Source organism: Erigeron canadensis, chromosome 6, assembly GCF_010389155.1.
Source record: "Erigeron canadensis isolate Cc75 chromosome 6, C_canadensis_v1, whole genome shotgun sequence".
NCBI lineage: Eukaryota > Viridiplantae > Streptophyta > Magnoliopsida > Asterales > Asteraceae > Erigeron > Erigeron canadensis.
In genome coordinates, this window is record NC_057766.1 from 19,834,273 (window position 1) to 19,851,915 (window position 17,643).

General features: G+C 34.0%; 2 protein-coding genes across 3 annotated transcripts; both read left to right on the forward strand.

Moving 5' to 3' along the window:
- Window positions 1–6,878: 6,878 nt before the first annotated feature.
- Window positions 6,879–11,444, forward strand: LOC122603322 (ruBisCO large subunit-binding protein subunit beta, chloroplastic-like). Its single transcript, XM_043775999.1, has 15 exons — window positions 6,879–6,976; window positions 8,007–8,249; window positions 8,332–8,457; window positions 8,553–8,690; window positions 8,812–8,907; window positions 8,990–9,232; window positions 9,326–9,560; window positions 9,653–9,822; window positions 9,909–9,986; window positions 10,065–10,136; window positions 10,220–10,324; window positions 10,437–10,529; window positions 10,677–10,769; window positions 10,976–11,099; window positions 11,191–11,444. Exons 2-15 carry the CDS (start codon window positions 8,007–8,009, stop codon window positions 11,202–11,204), a joined length of 1,830 nt encoding a protein of 609 aa, XP_043631934.1. The 5' UTR covers window positions 6,879–6,976; the 3' UTR covers window positions 11,205–11,444.
- A 2,052-nt stretch (window positions 11,445–13,496) lies between these two features.
- Window positions 13,497–16,639, forward strand: LOC122603472 (UDP-glycosyltransferase 76G1-like). Of its 2 annotated transcripts, XM_043776183.1 has the most exons (3): window positions 13,497–14,153; window positions 15,372–16,073; window positions 16,325–16,639. In XM_043776183.1, the coding sequence occupies exons 1-3, from the start codon at window positions 13,640–13,642 to the stop codon at window positions 16,408–16,410; spliced, it is 1,302 nt and encodes a 433-aa protein (XP_043632118.1). In that variant the 5' UTR covers window positions 13,497–13,639; the 3' UTR covers window positions 16,411–16,639. The 2 variants fall into 2 exon arrangements, with proteins under 2 accessions (XP_043632118.1, XP_043632117.1); XM_043776182.1 differs by having other exon boundaries at window positions 13,512–14,153; window positions 15,372–16,639.
- Window positions 16,640–17,643: the final 1,004 nt, after the last annotated feature.

Here is a 17,643-nt window from a genome sequence, read left to right on the forward strand (position 1 = left end):
ATTATATCTAATTTTGAAGGTGTCAAAATGAGCAAGTAATGAGGTCATTATAAAATACATAAGAAAATTGTCAGAGACTTCTATTTTAGGACTTTTAAACTTATGAGTCATGTCAGTCATATTCATTTTGTGTTCACAAATACTGCTATTTCCTTTGTATTTAAGCTACTTGCATACGCCTTATACATTCCCTCAGATACTATGATTGATGAAGTTCCTGACCATCATTAGTGACAAGTGATTTGCCCTTTCCCACTTTCTTAAAAATTCGCTTTATGAGCTGCGGAAAAGTTAGCAGTGGGTTCATCATGGCGAATGACATAGTCAAGGTCTAGCATCTCTAGAGTTAGAGGTAATTAACCTTTTCATGAAGCAAAGTTTTCGTCAATAAGCGGCTTAATGCTTAAGTTAGGTACTACAGTGAAAATAAGGAGGATATCAATTTATGATACAAATAATAGAAGATTATTGAAGTAATGCCTAAAACTAAGGGCAATAAGATTATAGTGACATAATTAGCTATCTAAGGCAGACTAAGCAATATCTATAAAACTAATGGAACTAAAGTAATGCCTAAACTTAACTAAGGGCTAATAATAATGTTCCTCATAATTAGATATTTAAGGCTTATTAAGTAATGTCTCTAAAAGTAATGGAACTAACGTAATGCCTAAATACGTAATAGGCTAAAGTAATGTTCCTAAAAGTAATGAGACTAAGACTATTTGTGACATCCGTCACCAAAACCGACAATTTATTATAGTCTCTAACTTGAATTCCTAATTTCTTGACTAGTCAATGTGCCTGTATAGTATAACAAGCGTAGAGACGTTGTATTATTCCGATATGTGACTTTTTATTACTTGGATTTCAATAGTTTAGGATTTAGTCATTTGATCTTCCTAAACAAAGATAACTATAACTATTTCCGAACTCTTTAAATGCATAGTTGTTAGTCATATTCATTTAGACAAAGTTAAATCATTATAGACCAATTATTTGTACCTTGAAGTTATAATCTAATGAGTTAAGTCGTAATAAAAATAATAAGATTATTAAGGCATAAAATGAAATATTTATCTAATATTAATAAGATCATGTATTAAAAAATGCATAATATACATATACATCAAAATTGGAGGATAGCCCTCTTCGTTGGCCAGGACTCCCATTTTAACTCTTTTTATAATAATAAAGATAATAGATAATTTATCATCTTAAGAGAATTAAATGAAAGCAAATGGGTCAAAAACTAATATCAACACAATATCCTATATATTAGCATGGAATTTTCGGTTATAAAGGGATTGTATCCCAACATGATTCTTGAATATAATAATTTATTTATCCTAATTCTAACTCAATTCAAACACTTATCCATATACATATAGGATATATAGAATATAAACAATCTTAATTATTAAGAATCTAAAACAAAACTTTTGCTTGCTTTCTCTCCTGCCGCCGAACACAAAAAGAAGATCATGCCATCACAAATTCAATTTTTAAGTCACCACTTTGTCAATGGAATTTTTTGGTAAGTTTAAATAATTCTCATTATTATTTTAAAGAACTTTAATATAAATTTATGGTTAAAATTCTTATAGAATTATATTTTATGTGGTCAAGGTATCTAAGGAGTGATCATCAATCTTGGGGTAAAATTTCTTATCTTTTCTTTATATATATATATATACATATATATTTATCTTTATATTTATTGATCTTTTATTATAAGTAACCTATTTGATGAATATATATTATGGCAAAATTTACAAGAACTAATAAAAGATTTTTAAGATTAAGTCAAAAGCTTGAAATATAAATCATATTAATGTTAAAAGTTTAAATATTTAATGTAGCATAATAATTAATGTAATTAAAAAAATCCAATTATGAAGGCATGGAAATCATAATAACAGATGTAAATAGGTGTTGGAAAGATTTGAAAGTTTATATATGTATATTAGTTGTAGTAGTCTTTAAAACAGTAAGTTTGAGTTATTTCAGAATCTGGACAAATTCGGTTTGTTAACTTTGAAAGGTCGTATCTTGGTCATGGAAGATGGTTAAGTCACGTTTTTGGTGTCTAAAATTAAATTCAGGAAGTCTATTTTCTGTTGGAATTGGTTTCGTGTAAAAATATGAAGTTTAAGGTTGTCAAACGAATTTTATAACAAAACTGCACAAAGCTGAGTTTTCCGAACAGATTTAGGTCGACTTCAAATAGTCATATCTTGGTCGATTTTATGAACTGGACGATTATTTTTTTCCAGGAACATGTTTAAGGTGTCGAGAGTTTATAGAAAAAATAATGGATTTTTTTGAAGCTTTATAGGTCCTTAACTTTATAAAACTTTTTTGCGCGCAAACAGTGAATTTTCTGACTAGTATGTGATTATGGAATTTTTAAAAAATAGTTAACGTGCGAATAAAATTAAGTAAAAATTCATGTAAGTGTATAACACTCGAAGGTTACAGTGGTTAAGATTTGAAATCTTGAATTGTTCGTTTCGTCCTAATAAAAAAATAGATAAAGTTACCAAAAATTTGAGTGAATATGAACTTATAGAAACCAATGGTATATCATTAAAACAAATACACTGTATTAAGTTATGTGACCTGTAACTTAATAATACACGACAAATCAGTTGTGAATATTTTGAAAGTAGCCATATATGTATATCATCAAATGTGGGTTACAATGGACGGTAATTGACGATGTCCATAATTATAACTTGTACATGTATATGTTGTGTAGATTCTAGTGATCTTTTTGACTTTGCACAACTGCTTGCTGATTGAGGTGAGTTTCGTGGCCCCTTTTTATTTTATTTATTTGGGGGAAAATGATGCTCAAAACACTTTTCATTTCTTTACTAGTTGTGTCAAAACTTGTTTGTTTTCTTGGACAAATACGTATAATTATGAAATGTGTATGCTAGCTTGTTTGTGTTGATTCTAAGATGCAATAGATGTCTGTTGATATCTATTGAAGACTATTTGAAATCTATCGACCAACTATATACTCCAGCTGGTAGTTGTTGGTATTACAATGTGTGATTGAGTTGTTGGCAAGTGATGTGATTGAGTTGTTGGCAGGAGTGATGGGGATTGTGTTGTTGGATAACTATGATGACATTGATCAGTATTTGGATTGCATATAGGCTGCTACATGTTTATATTTACACTATTGTCCAAACCTCATTTATCATGCACAACAAATTCATTTGTATTCTTATAAACCTACGAACTCACCAACATTATGTTGACATTTTCGAGCATTCATTTTCAGGTAATAACAATGCTTAAGGAGATTGAGCATAAGGACTTTAGGAAGACTAATAAAGAGATCCTTCATGGACTCCTAGTTGCATTTAATCATTGAACTCTATTTGTTATTTGTTACATCTTTTGCTATTTGAGGCGTGTTGCCTAGACTTAATCCGCTTGTGGGAATTGCATTTATTTGGATTTCATTTAGTATAACTCTATTACAAATTCCGGGGGCAGCGCCCCTGGAAGCGGGGTCCAAAGGGCAGAGCCCCTGGCTGGGATCGAGCTGCCAGGTCAGCGCGACCAGAAATTTTCACCCTTAAAGTCCTATGGCGACCAGAAATTTTCACCCTTAAAGTCCTATGGCAAAAATGTCTTAGAAAAAATTATTTTTGAAAAATTAGAGAAAAATTCAGCCACAAAATTATAGGGTAAAACAGTAAGCACGAACACATTCATCAGCTAAGATCGTCTTCAGTATAATACGAACTTAAGTAATAACTTATGATAAAGTAAGCACGAAGCTAAGTAATAGTTCGTGATAATGTAAGCACGAAGACATCAGTAAGTCGTGATGACATAGACACGAAAACATCATCTAAGTCGTGAACACGTAAGCACGAAGATATCATAGATTCATGATGATGTCAGCACGAAGGTGTCATTAACTCGTGATGACGTAAGCACGAGGTTGTCATTAGTTCGTGTATGAAATTAAGCTGAAGTTTGTGGTGACATAAGCATAAGTTCGCGATGACGTAAGCGCGAGTTAGAGATGACGTAAGCGTGAAAATGAGCAGAAGGCATGATGATGTCAGCGCGAAGTGAACATTAGCCCGTGATGATGTCAGCACGAAGTTTGTGTGACGTCAGCACGAAGTTCGTCTTCTGCAGATTTTTAGTTCGCGAAATTCATCAAATTCGAACCGAATCACGACTTATTGTTCGTAACGAGGCTCTGATACCACATGTTAGAATAAACATGATTCGATTTGAGTGATAAAACATCCTCAATCGTCCTGTGGAACTGATAAGAACATTAAAGCATAATTGCTATTGATTTCGGGTTCCCATAACAAGGTGATTGAGTAATAATGGGATGAGCAATTCGGCTGGAACATGATGCACGAATTTGAGAGGAATACCCACACGAATTTTAGGGTTTATTATGTGTTGGGATTAACCTTAACTTAGGGTTAATTACCTTCTATTTATAATGAGAGTAATTACACATTCAACCCTTTAGTATTTACACATTCAACCCTTCTGGTGTTTAATGTGTGTATCATTAGTCCTCTTAGTTACAATCACCTAATGGAAAACCCTATACTACGTCTCTAAGAGTAAATACGCCCATTATATATTTACCTAGACATAGGGATTTCAGTTATTGTCAATTATCATATCAGGAATGATACATGATCAGTGACGATCACATTAACGTGGTTCCAACAAATATCTTTACTCCTTCAGCTTTTTTTTTTTACATTGATAATCACACCTCTATCGCTACCGCCACTACTGCCGCCACCCGTCGTCGTCACCACTGCCCTCGCCACCAACCATCACCGTTACCGCCGCATCATTGCGTAAGTACTCCTCTAGTAACATTATTAAATGAATATCACATATTATCGGATATTAGATGGGTCCATCAATACATTAAAGTTCTGCATGCCTAGTAAAGGCAAAAACACCACGTACTTTTAATATAGTGTTCGGCACCGATAGAGGTGGAATGTAATTGTAGTCGGTGTAGAATGCCAACTTGGATTCGGGGTTCGGGGTAACACGGCCTGTGCTCTTATATGGGGTGTTTTCAAATGTCATAGAAAAGATAATATGACACTCATAAAAATGTAAATAGTAAGAAAAATCTATTAGTTTATGAGATAATATATATATTTTTAGAAACATCTAACTTCATGATAAATTTATATTGATGGTCCTCCATTATTTTATACACATAAATATAATTCCTTATTTGTTTTTAGAATGTACTACTATTCTCTTCGGGATAAATCGTTTATAGGGATGATATATGTGTTTCTACAAATTTATTAAGCAAGTTTATATTTCTATTTCTCCATTTATAATAGGGATAAATACTTCAAAATATTAACTATGATGAAATTTATACAATATGAATGAATTAAGGTTTTGTACATTGTATTTTGACAATCTAGTAAAAATGTTCAGATCTTTTAATTGACTAATTAAATACCCACCTGTGACAACTTATATGGATTGTCATGTATACTATATTACATGATTCTGACATTTTATCAAGATTTCATTATACGATGTCCAAAACCTTAATTCGTTCCAACTATATACCTTTGGTAACTATTTGTTACATTTCCGGATACTAACCCCTTTATTTTGAAGCAGAATTATAATTCCTCATTTACTTACTATACTTTGTATAATAAGCCATACCTCTTCGACATAATTACCCATGCAATGCGATGGTCTTGGAGGCGATGAGAGTATGACGGTGGTGGCGACAGATGGTGATGGCAACGACTATTAATGGTGGTGTAGGCGTCAATGTCTTTGTGATGTATATTGGTGTAAATGTTATTCATGTGAAGATGGTAGTGAAAATATTTTAGAAAATAAGAGCTAAAACTATAAAACCATAAGATAGAGGTTTAAAATATAAATTAGTTCAAAATTGTACGAAAATGAGTAACTTTCAATAACTCTTTTGGATCATTTCCAAACGGGAAGATATTCCTTCAAGTTACTCTCTTGATCCCTAGATGAAAATCAAAGACTAAGATTCAAAGGTGATCTTTAAATCTTGTCTCTTGATTTTCATTCAAAGGTCAAGTTTCCTCAACTTAACTCAAGTTGGGGAATTAACTTGAGAAAATCCTTTTCTTTTCCAAAGTAATCTATATTTATATCTATATCTATACTACTAAATAAAGGAAAATGAATAATCTTCCTGAATATCCTCCTAAAACTTAACATATGTATTACACTAATTCTCTTACCTAATCTGATCTCTTGATCATGCCACATGTCATGATCTTGTTATTATAAGGATTTTTAGTTTGATTAATTAGGAGGATTAATCATTTTCCCTAAATAAAACATCAACTCTCTCAACTTTTCTCAAAATTCAACTCCAATCTACCTAAAATACCTCTCACATTCAAGATATCTATCACCAAACATATTCGGTTTTTCAACATTGAACTTTCAATTTTTAAAATAACTAAAATATCATTTTTTAAAATTAAAACCTTTACATCAATAACTTACAATACTCGTCGTCGTAAAACGTACTGACGTACACCACCACCCGTGCCGCCACCATCACCTTTCAATATCAGTGTAACATCATCACTGTCCCATCGCGCATATACGAGTCTATTTTTATTTTTATTTTGTAAATTTCGGAGGGGTTTAAAAATTTGTCTAGAAAATTCTGGTGGCTTGCAAATGAAATGAATCCTCATATATTTAAAGAGTGATCCAACGGTTCAAAACAAATGGAAGCTTCAAGATCGAAATGGGGCCGTTTGTCCTACACTAAACTAGCCAATATAATAACTCGAAAATAATATAACCCTTCACCACCTATTCGCTTTTTCAATACACACGAGTCTGCAGTACTATATTTGATATCAACTCCATTTCTGACTTTCCATTCTTCTTTCTTTTTTTCCGTCACTAAAACCCTAATCAGGTAAAATCTTACTACTATATCATTTACATATTTCTTTATTCGTTAGTCTTTATTCTTTCTCTTCTATATATGATGATAATCTAGATTATAATCTAGTTGGATTAGTTTAATCTCCAGGCTTATCATGATTTTATTCAAGTTAGAAATGTTAAGATTGTAAGTCACAAACCAAATAAGCTCAGCCAGCCTAACTATGCTTACTTGCATTTTTAAATTTACTAGATATTAATAAATTTATATATATATGTGTGTGTGTGTCTGTGTATTGAGACCAGGCTTCATTAAAATTCTTATACAAGTCTTGTATTAGTGCAAAGTATTGTTAATTACTAGGTTGTTATGATTTTTAGTAATATTGAAGATTTTTTTTATTCTATCAGTTTCATGACTATATTGACCAGTAACCCATATATAGCACTAAAATAGAATGCAAAGTATTTCAAAATAATTTACACTACATGGATTGAGTGAACCCGTGGCCCGGGCTACCCTACATGCAATGTGGATGTTTGAATTTAGGTAATTTGTGACCTTATCAGCTTATATATTATCCTTTTTAAAAGTGCTTACTTTGTTTATACTTCTGCAGAAAATATGCAATCCCATGTACCAAATTATTAATTAGGATGAAATTAGGGTTTGCATGCTCTGTCTTTATTTTTTATTTTTTATGGAGTGTCACAATTGTATGATCTAGCTATACTATTTTGCCAAGCACATACAAAGTATGAATGTAAGAAAATGTAACACCCAATGCCGTCTTTCACGGGTTTAGGGTCCCAATATTTCGATGGTGTATAGTAGAGGTTGAGAACTTGAGATGTAGACCCCCTTACCACTACTTAGGTAGAGAGACTGCTTCCAAGTTCTATCTAAATGATAAAAGCGGACTGCGGCCTTTGCATGGGATGAGGATTAAAATCTTGACCTCTGTCTCCAGAGGCAAGGGTATTACGCACTTAATCCAACCATACTACTTCATGTAAGAAGTGGTTAATTAAGAGTAATGTTGATGGTCTTGGTTGAACAGATGGCTTCAACTTTTGCTGGTGTGGTGTCAGTGGGGTCGTTGGCTTCTTCAAGTAACAGGGTGATGGATAAGAATCTGTCAACTTCAGCAAACAAGTTGTCATCTTTTGCTTCAATATCTTCTAGCGCATTGGGGAGGAGACAGACTGTTAACCTCCAAAGAGCCCCACGAACTGCACAGATTAAAGCCGCAGCCAAGGAGTTGTACTTTAACAAGGATGGGTCAGCAATAAAGAAGCTGCAAGTGAGTCGATAGTAAATAGGTAATCGGTGCTAGTATGTGATTTGTAGTGAAGGGGTGGTTTGATCCTTCTTTTACGTGGCAGGTTGGCGTAAACAAACTTGCAGATCTAGTTGGGGTTACTCTCGGCCCCAAGGGCAGAAATGTTGTTTTAGAAAGCAAGTATGGTGCGCCTAAAATTGTGAATGATGGGGTTACAGTCGCCAAAGAGGTGTCTTTTTTGAATACAAAGTTACATAAAGTTTTTGGATTGTGATTTTTCAATTGTCTTTCATCCTATGAAGTTCGTATGTTTTTGGATTTTAGGTTGACTTGGAAGATCCAGTCGAGAACATTGGTGCGAAGCTAGTTAGACAAGCAGCTGCCAAGACCAATGATTTGGCTGGAGATGGAACAACGACATCTGTTGTCCTTGCACAGGGCCTTATTACAGAAGGGGTTAAGGTCTGTTTGACTATTCCGTCTCATTTAAGTCCTCTCTGGTTCATTATATATGTGGTGGCACATTGTTCATATGCATATATTTCCACATCTATCTTGTAATTAATGAAGATGCTCTTATTAGGTCGTGGCAGCTGGTGCAAACCCTGTCCTTATTACCCGAGGTATCGAGAAGACAACTAAATCCTTGGTGGCCGAGCTCAAGTCGATGTCAAAAGAGGTAATTCACTGCAATCCATTGCTTTCTTTGAAAAGCATATGTAACTTTTACAGTGTTCTAAAGTATCTGCATATTTTTGTAGGTGGAAGATAGTGAATTAGCCGATGTTGCTGCAGTTAGTGCTGGCAACAACTACGAAGTAGGGAACATGATAGCTGATGCCATGAGTAAAGTAGGACGTAAGGGTGTGGTGACCCTTGAAGAGGGCAAAAGTGCTGAAAACTATCTTTATGTAGTTGAGGGAATGCAGTTTGACCGTGGTTACATTTCACCTTACTTTGTAACTGACAGTGAGAAAATGGTTGCTGAATATGAGAACTGCAAGGTATAACTTTATTCTTTTCCATTATTCCATAACCATGTTTATATCTCAGGTTACTTTGATCAATTACATTTCATTGTGTTGTACTTTCTATAGTTACTATTGGTAGACAAGAAAATAACAAATGCAAGAGATCTTATTGGAGTACTGGAAGATGCTATCAAGAATGGCTACCCTATAGTTATAATCGCTGAAGATATTGAACAAGAAGCGCTAGCAACTCTTGTGGTGAACAAACTTAGAGGGGCATTAAAGATTGCTGCACTTAAAGCTCCAGGATTTGGAGAGCGGAAAAGCCAGTATCTAGATGACATTGCTATCTTGACTGGAGGTTATTATATAGCTTTTTTTTTTTGTTGCACTTCTTTGTCTTGGTCAGTTGTAATGCATGTTGATTTTTTCTATGTTATGTTTGCAATATAGGGACCGTTATCAGGGACGAGGTGGGGCTTACCTTAGACAAAGCTGATAGTTCTGTTCTGGGGCATGCTGCCAAGGTGACCCTTTCCAAGGAGTCTACCACAATTGTTGGTGACGGGAGCTCTCAAGCAGCAGTAGAAAAGCGTGTGGCACAAATTAGAAATCTTATTGAGGTAAACACGCTAGACTACAACTCGTTTTTTAACCTTCTCATTGAATTTCTACTAATCATGGCTATGTATGTTACTTATAATAATAGGCAGCTGAGCAGGATTATGAAAAGGAAAAGCTTAATGAGAGAATTGCAAAGCTCTCTGGTGGAGTTGCTGTCATTCAGGTTCGTAGCGAAGTTGCTTGTTGAAATGGTTATTATATCTGCTTATGCTTATTCTGGTTTTAATTGTATACACTGCAGGTTGGAGCACAAACTGAAACAGAGCTCAAAGAGAAAAAACTTAGAGTAGAAGATGCCCTTAATGCAACCAAGGTGAGTATTTATTGAGTTGCTTATGCATACCTAGTTTCAGTATTTTGCATTAAATTGAATGCAACAATGTTATTGCTTTCCAGGCTGCGGTTGAGGAAGGTATTGTTGTTGGTGGTGGATGTACTTTGTTGAGGCTTGCTTCCAAAGTTGATGCTATCAAGGAGACACTTGATAACGAAGAGGAAAAGGTACTTTGTTTTTATAGATTTCTTGTATGATGTTTCGTGGTTTCTTTTGATGATGTCTGGTCGTTTAACTTATGCTCTCATGTTGTTGGCACATTATTTGATAAATTTACAGGTTGGAGCTGACATTGTGAAGAGAGCTTTGAGTTACCCCCTCAAGTTGATTGCAAAGAATGCAGGTGTTAATGGAAGTGTTGTTAGTGAGAAGGTATATAATTTCATTTAGTCTGGTTATCTGGTATATGGGTGATATTTATTATATTGTACGCGTGTGTATATTGTTTTGAGTTACCTCGTAAAGCTTTATTGGTTTGTCTCAATTGGATAATCATTTGAACTATTGGGTATTTTGTAGGTTTTAGCTAATGATGATGCCAGATTTGGATATAATGCTGCCACCGACAAATATGAAGATTTGATGTCAGCTGGAATTATTGATCCAACAAAGGTGAGTTGCAAAACTGCATGCAATATTTGACAAGCCTTTAGTCGTACGAGTTGTACGTTTTCTATTTTATATGTGACTTCAATGAAAGAAAGCATTCCAGGACACATCCTAAGAACATTTTTATTAATTTACATAAGTATATGCTGAAACAAATTAATTCACAATCACTCTTCAGATGAGGCATTATATTTTGGATTAAATTTCAGGTGGTGAGATGTTGTTTGGAGCATGCTTCATCAGTAGCAAAAACATTCTTGATGTCGGATTGTGTAGTCGTAGAGATCAAGGAACCTGAACCTGTGGTTGCTGGAAACCCCATGGATAATTCCGGTACTTAAATCGTTCTTTGATACATATTTAACAATCTTAAGTGTGGTGGCTTTGTTCATACCTTAAGTTGTGGATGTTAAATTGCTTTCAGGCTATGGGTACTAAGGCAGCTGAAGGATCTCTGATGGGATACTAGAAACGAAGAGGAACGGGGTTGATTGGATATTCCATTATTATATCTACTAGGAGGTAATCCTGTGTTTAGATTAGATCTCCAGGATGCGGCAAGGCATGTATCATGACTTTTCTGAGTATAAATGAAGCGCAAGTTTCATCATTGTTCTCTTTTATGGTATTCCCTATTGTTGCAACTTCTCTTGTTATATTAATGTTTGTTTTTATAAATTTATTGTAACCAATGTTGCAAAAAGTCGTTAACTGGTTGGGATCTTGGAATGCGTTCTTAAACTGATTGGGGAGGACTTCAATCGAAATCTTTTATATAACAAGAAAAGAAATTTGAAACTATATGTATCACATTAGAATTGAAACATGAAAGTTATTGGTTGGAAATGTGAGTATAATTCTTCAAATACTTTAAACATATTATTATTAGTTATTGCGCCTTGGAACAATTTTTATTAATGGCTGATAGATGCTGATCATTCCCTAAAGCAAAACTGGCTAATTACCACTACATGTTAATTTAAGTGTGGCGAATAGATAGTTCTAAACAAAATTAAATTACACCATTTATTTGAGCCTTTATGTTCCTTATATAGGTGTGGGAACCCGATACAAAGGCTATACTTTTTACCATGTCAATGATTTGGCTTGAGCTATATCCATATGATCGATCATCTTTGGTATTAGGTCCGTCTTTCTAACCTTCTCATTCGACCGCAATTTCATTCTTTGCAATTCCTTTGAAGCCTTCGTCTTGTCTTGTCTTCTTGTTGCCGTTATTCTGAACCTGTATCCACGACCCATACATGTCGACCAACCCACCCTTGTTTATCTTCCGTTACTTTTAATCTGGTAGTCTAATCAAAACTAAAAGTTGACCATAAACGTCAGCAAGCTATATCTTAGCCTCCACAACAGCCACGTTTATATTTCTGGAAAATGTCACCAATCTAAAATGAGTGGTACTTCCTTGTAATCCGCATAATCAACGTGTGTCGGGTTGTAGTAAAAGCCATAAAAAAGGAGTTCGCTATAGTCTTGAATTACTGAATCAATTGCTTTGCTAGGGACTTCGATACTAAATTTATCGCTCTGAACATGTTCCAAACATTAACATCTACGTAGGATCGGATTTATGTCAAAAGTTTGATTATAGGTGATTAATGGAGGAATTTGTTAGTGATTGACGTCAGTCTTTTTCTACTTTTTGTAAAACATGGAAATAGTCTTTATGTTACGTAGGAGTAAGACGGTTTATATCTAATCCTTCCTATATATTTTCAAAGACGGTATTGAGATTTATTACCCATAAAAGACTGTTTTGGTTTAGAGGAGTGTGTGTTTTGAAGTTACATGAATGAGAGAGTGTGTGCGATTGTGTTTGTGTGATATGATATGAAATGAAATTTCAATTTGGCAAAATGATATCACGTACACTATTTTTACAACTAAAATGAGTATTTATACTCTTAGTTGTTATTATTATGTGAAATACAGTAGCAAACAATACTTGCACGACTAACTCACTAAAACTTTTGTCTCAACAATCTCTTCTTTTTTTAATGAATATGACTTTTGAACTTGAATTTTGAGATTTTCTTTTTGCTTTGGTCTTCAATCCATTTTGGACATTCTTTGACCCTTGAACTCATTTATCTTCATTATTGCACATCGAAGTATCGAACATCCGAATCTTGAAACTTTTTTTATCAACTTTAACTTATTAAATAATCTTTCCATTTTCTTAATGATAATAATAATCTCTCCACTTCGTATCACTTTTCATCTTCAAATACACCTTTCTTCAAATACTACTCGTATTTCATCTTTAAGCAATTCATAATTTAACCTCTTCAAACTTTCGTTTACATCTTCCATACCTATTCAAATTTCACAGTATCTCAAATTTAACCTTTTTAGGCTTAATTTTCACAAATTAATCTCAAACAATTAACGAAATTATTTTCATACGATCTTCAACTAACTATTTTGAATTTGTTTTAGCTTCAAACTTAATCTTGAACAAATCTCCAAATTTTTGACGAATCAATCTGTACTTATCTTCATCTTTTCCATCACAATCGAGATTAAATTAGGGCCACAAAAAAAGAAAAAAAAACTCAAACACCACAAATCGAAAAAAAAATAAAAAATCTAAATCAACTTTTTGGTAAGATAAAGAAACATTCCATCTATCTATATATAAATTATCGTCTCTTTGAGACTGAATTATTCGAAAATAAAAAGATGTTTGCAGCTATTTAACTCAACGTGTATCACGATTTTCTCTACTTTTTTTTTTTTTACAGCAACGTGTATCACGATTTTGATTTACAAGCACTCTATAAATGAATCGTTCTTACAGCAAAAAGCTGTGAAAATTTAATTATCTTAAATTGAAACCTCACTGAAATATGGAAGAAGATCAACATACCACTCCAAGATCGTCGCGAATAGGCCAAAGAATAATATTGTTACCATTGCCTGCTCAAGGTCATCTTACTCCTATATTTCAACTAGCATACACTCTTCATAATCAAGGTTTCAAAATAACAATCGTACATCCGCAAACATTGTCTCCTGATCAATCAAACTATCCCCACTTCACTTTCAAGTCGATTTATGATGGATTTTCGGATATTCATAAGTATATGCCGAAGAAACCAAGCACGAGCTTTTTCGTTACCTATCTTAATAACAACTGTATGGATTCATTTAGGGATTGTTTAGCTGAATTATTGGCCGAACCCAATGAGCCTCCGGTGGCTTGTTTGATCACGGACGCTGAATACTACTTTGCTCAGGATGTGGCCAACTCTTTGAAAGTCCATCGGTTGGTGTTTTGGGCTTGCAATATTGTTTCGGTCCTTGTCTATAGGGATTTACCTTCTTTCTATGATAAAGGTTGCTTCAATCTTACAGTAAAAGGTCTGTTCTTATTCTTATATATCTTCTCAATCAGTAAATGTTTTACATTTGTTATTAAAGGCTTAGTTGCTTACATAGTCTTATTAATATATATATCTATACTATCTATATAAACAAACTCCCTCCCTCAAAATTTAACCCTCTACCTTTAAAATCTCTAATTTACCCTTTTAATCTATATTAACATCAAACACTTTATCCCTAAAATTCCAAAAATACCCTTAAAAAAAACTCTTACGCGTGTCTCTTCCCTTCCCCGCAGTTGTTCACATAGTATACCAAAAAAACACACATGTGTTACTAAATTTAATAATAAATCAACGTAAAAATCGCTCACTCTAAAACAACAACGGCGGTTTGCACTTTCAGCCGGACTAAGAAACACTTGAGTTGAATCATACATTTATGTAATGACACAGTACCATTACTTAACTAACGTTTTTTTCCTATGTCCCGCCGCATAGCGCGGGTACAAGGCTAGTATATATCCTATGTCCCGCCGCATAGCGCGGGTACAAGGCTAGTATATATATGCTCAAATTCGAGTGATGGATCAGTTATGGCATGATATGTACATACTATAGAATATAAACTATGTAAATATTAATTTGAGAACCATAATTAAGTCGAAAATCAATGAACAAGTTCTAGCCACACATCTCCTTTCTTATTATTCCTCTTTTTCCCACGATCCGCCGCCGTCACCACCACCACCACCATCCTTCGGGTCGGTCCATGCCGGCTAAGGGAATCGTTCATTAGATCACACTATTACTGATCACCCCGTTGATCAATCATCCCACCCCAACAACTACGTATCTTTTATTAATACCATTAAGGGCGAAGCCCGCTCATGATTTCCAGCAGTGTGGTGGCGGTGGTGGTGGTGGTGGGGGTAAGAAGGGGAGGAAAAATATGTGGCTGAGATTTGTTCCATGATTAACTTTCTCTAGTTTTTATTTGATTACAACAGTATAAATTTGTCTACATTTTCACCCATTCTACGCTTAATTACAATAAACTACTCGTAATAATTAAAGGTAAAATCTCAGGTCTTGATAGAACTAAAATAACAATAGGCCCTTATGTGAACTGAAGTTGATTTACTGATTGAATATAGATTGCAGCTTAACTTAAGATTAACAATATGAACCAAAAATACATAGCACGTAATTATATTGACCATCCTATTTCCATGTGATCACTTCATTCTTTCAGACTCAGAATTTGAAACGCGGGTGCCAAAATATCCAATTCTGAAAATTAAAGACATTGTAAAGATTACAACTAATCCAAAATGTTCAGCAGAACTTCAAAGGAATATTGCTAAACAGATAAAAGCATCATCAGGAATAATTTGGAATTCCTTCATACAACCAGAAGAAGCTATATTGGAAAACCTTAAACAAGATTTTGGGATCCCAGTATTCACTTTAGGCCCACTTCAGATGTATCATCCAGGTTTCACAAGCAATCAGCTGCTTGAAGAAGACAGGACTTTTTTCTCATGGCTAGATGCTCAAAAACCCAAGTCTGTAATATATGCTAGTTTTGGGAGCTTTGCAAAAGTAAGCAAGTCAGAGTTTCAACAAGTGGCTCATGGGTTAGCCAACATTGGCTTTCCATTCTTGTGGGTGGTTCGACCCGGGGTTGTTGAGGGTTCAGAATGGCTCGAGTGGTTGCCAGAGAAGTTCCTAGAAGAAGTCGCTGGTAAGGGGCACATAGTGAAATGGTGTCCGCAGAATGAAGTTCTAGCACATCCCGCGATAGGGTGTTTTTGGACTCACAGTGGATGGAATTCAACATTAGAGAGCGTATGCAAAGGAGTTCCCATGATTTGTTCGCCTTGTAACGTGGGCCAACCCATAATTGCAAGATACGTAAGTGATGTCTGGAAGATTGGCGTTTTGTTGGAAGATGGTCTTGAAAGGATGGGAATCGAGAGAGCGATCAAAAGAGTAATGTTGGATAAAGAAGGTGAAGAAATGCGGAGAAGAATAAGTCGTTTGAAGGAGGAGGTCACCATCTCTTTTGATGAAGGTGGATCATCACATACGTCGCTAAAGAGTTTGATTGGTCATATATTATCGCTTTAACTGCAATAATTCATTTGTAAAGTTTGTTCTGTATTCTTGAAAGGGATTAGTGCATGTAATGTAATCAACAAGATGGTCTTGAAAGGATGGGAATCGAGAGAGCGATCAAAAGAGTAATGTTGGATAAAGAAGGTGAAGAAATGAGAAAAAGAATTAAGTAATTTAAAGGAGGAGGTAGCAATCTCTTTCGATGAAGGTGGATCATCACATACATCAGTAAAGAGTTTGATTGATTATATATCATCGCTTTAACTTTGCTTAATTGGTTTGTTATTGTGTGTATCTAACTCTAAATTCCTCTATTGTCGAGTAGTATCAAACTCTTATGGCCACTCTCTAATTCCGCCATTACCAAAGATGTTAAGTGTTGAATTTACAGATGTTCACATACTGTCCAGTTTCCATTTTTATCTTGCAAAATTGGGTAACAATTTCTTTTCAAAATTTAAATTGTTAGATATACTTAGATGTAAGTTAGGTTCATCTAATTCATGGAAATGTGACTAATTCATATCAAGTATCCCAATATAGCATGTCATGTATGAAATTTTGATGCAAAATTATCAGGGCGACAGGTTGACATTATGCAATAGTAGTGTTACTTTATGTGTAGTTAGGATGATTTTAGTAGTCTATATCCATAACTATAACTATGAGAGGACATGGAAAAACTTAATACTTTAAAAACTTAATTGTCAAATTATTAAATAATACTTTTTTATTCACATTTAAATCAAATGTCATTTATATTTACACCATTTAATCTTACGTGACAATCTTAGTTGGCAAATAAAATTTTGTTTTAATTGAGGTATCTTCATGTTTTTTCTATTTTTATAAACAACTTTAGATCGAATATTTTTTTACATTAACTTAATTTGAATTAGGCTTTCCAATATAAGCCTTTCACATTGCTAAATAGTGTTCGGTAGCAATTATACCGATCACAATCACTTAGATTCGAGGTTAAAATAATATAGCACCAACAAAATTTATATATATATAAAAAAATATAGAAGCCATAAACTTTTGGAATTAATATGATTTGTATTAAATAATATAACGAAAACATAATAGAAAACATACCCGTTGATCCTGAAGAACCTGATGATTAAACATACTTGCCATTTATTACGGGTTCCCAAAACGAAATGATTAAATTTATGGGGAGTAAGGAACGATTGAAATAAGAACCGAATGTTTATTTTATATTATTTTATTGGAACGGCATAATATTAGTTGTAAATGAGAGACATTATTAGCATTATATTTATAATGTAGAATGTTATAGTTTAGCCCTTGGTGTTTATATGTGCCATATAAGTCCCCTGTAGTTTCAATCATCTATTGGGAAACTATATAGTATGTCTTTAAGAGCAAATACGTTCATCGTA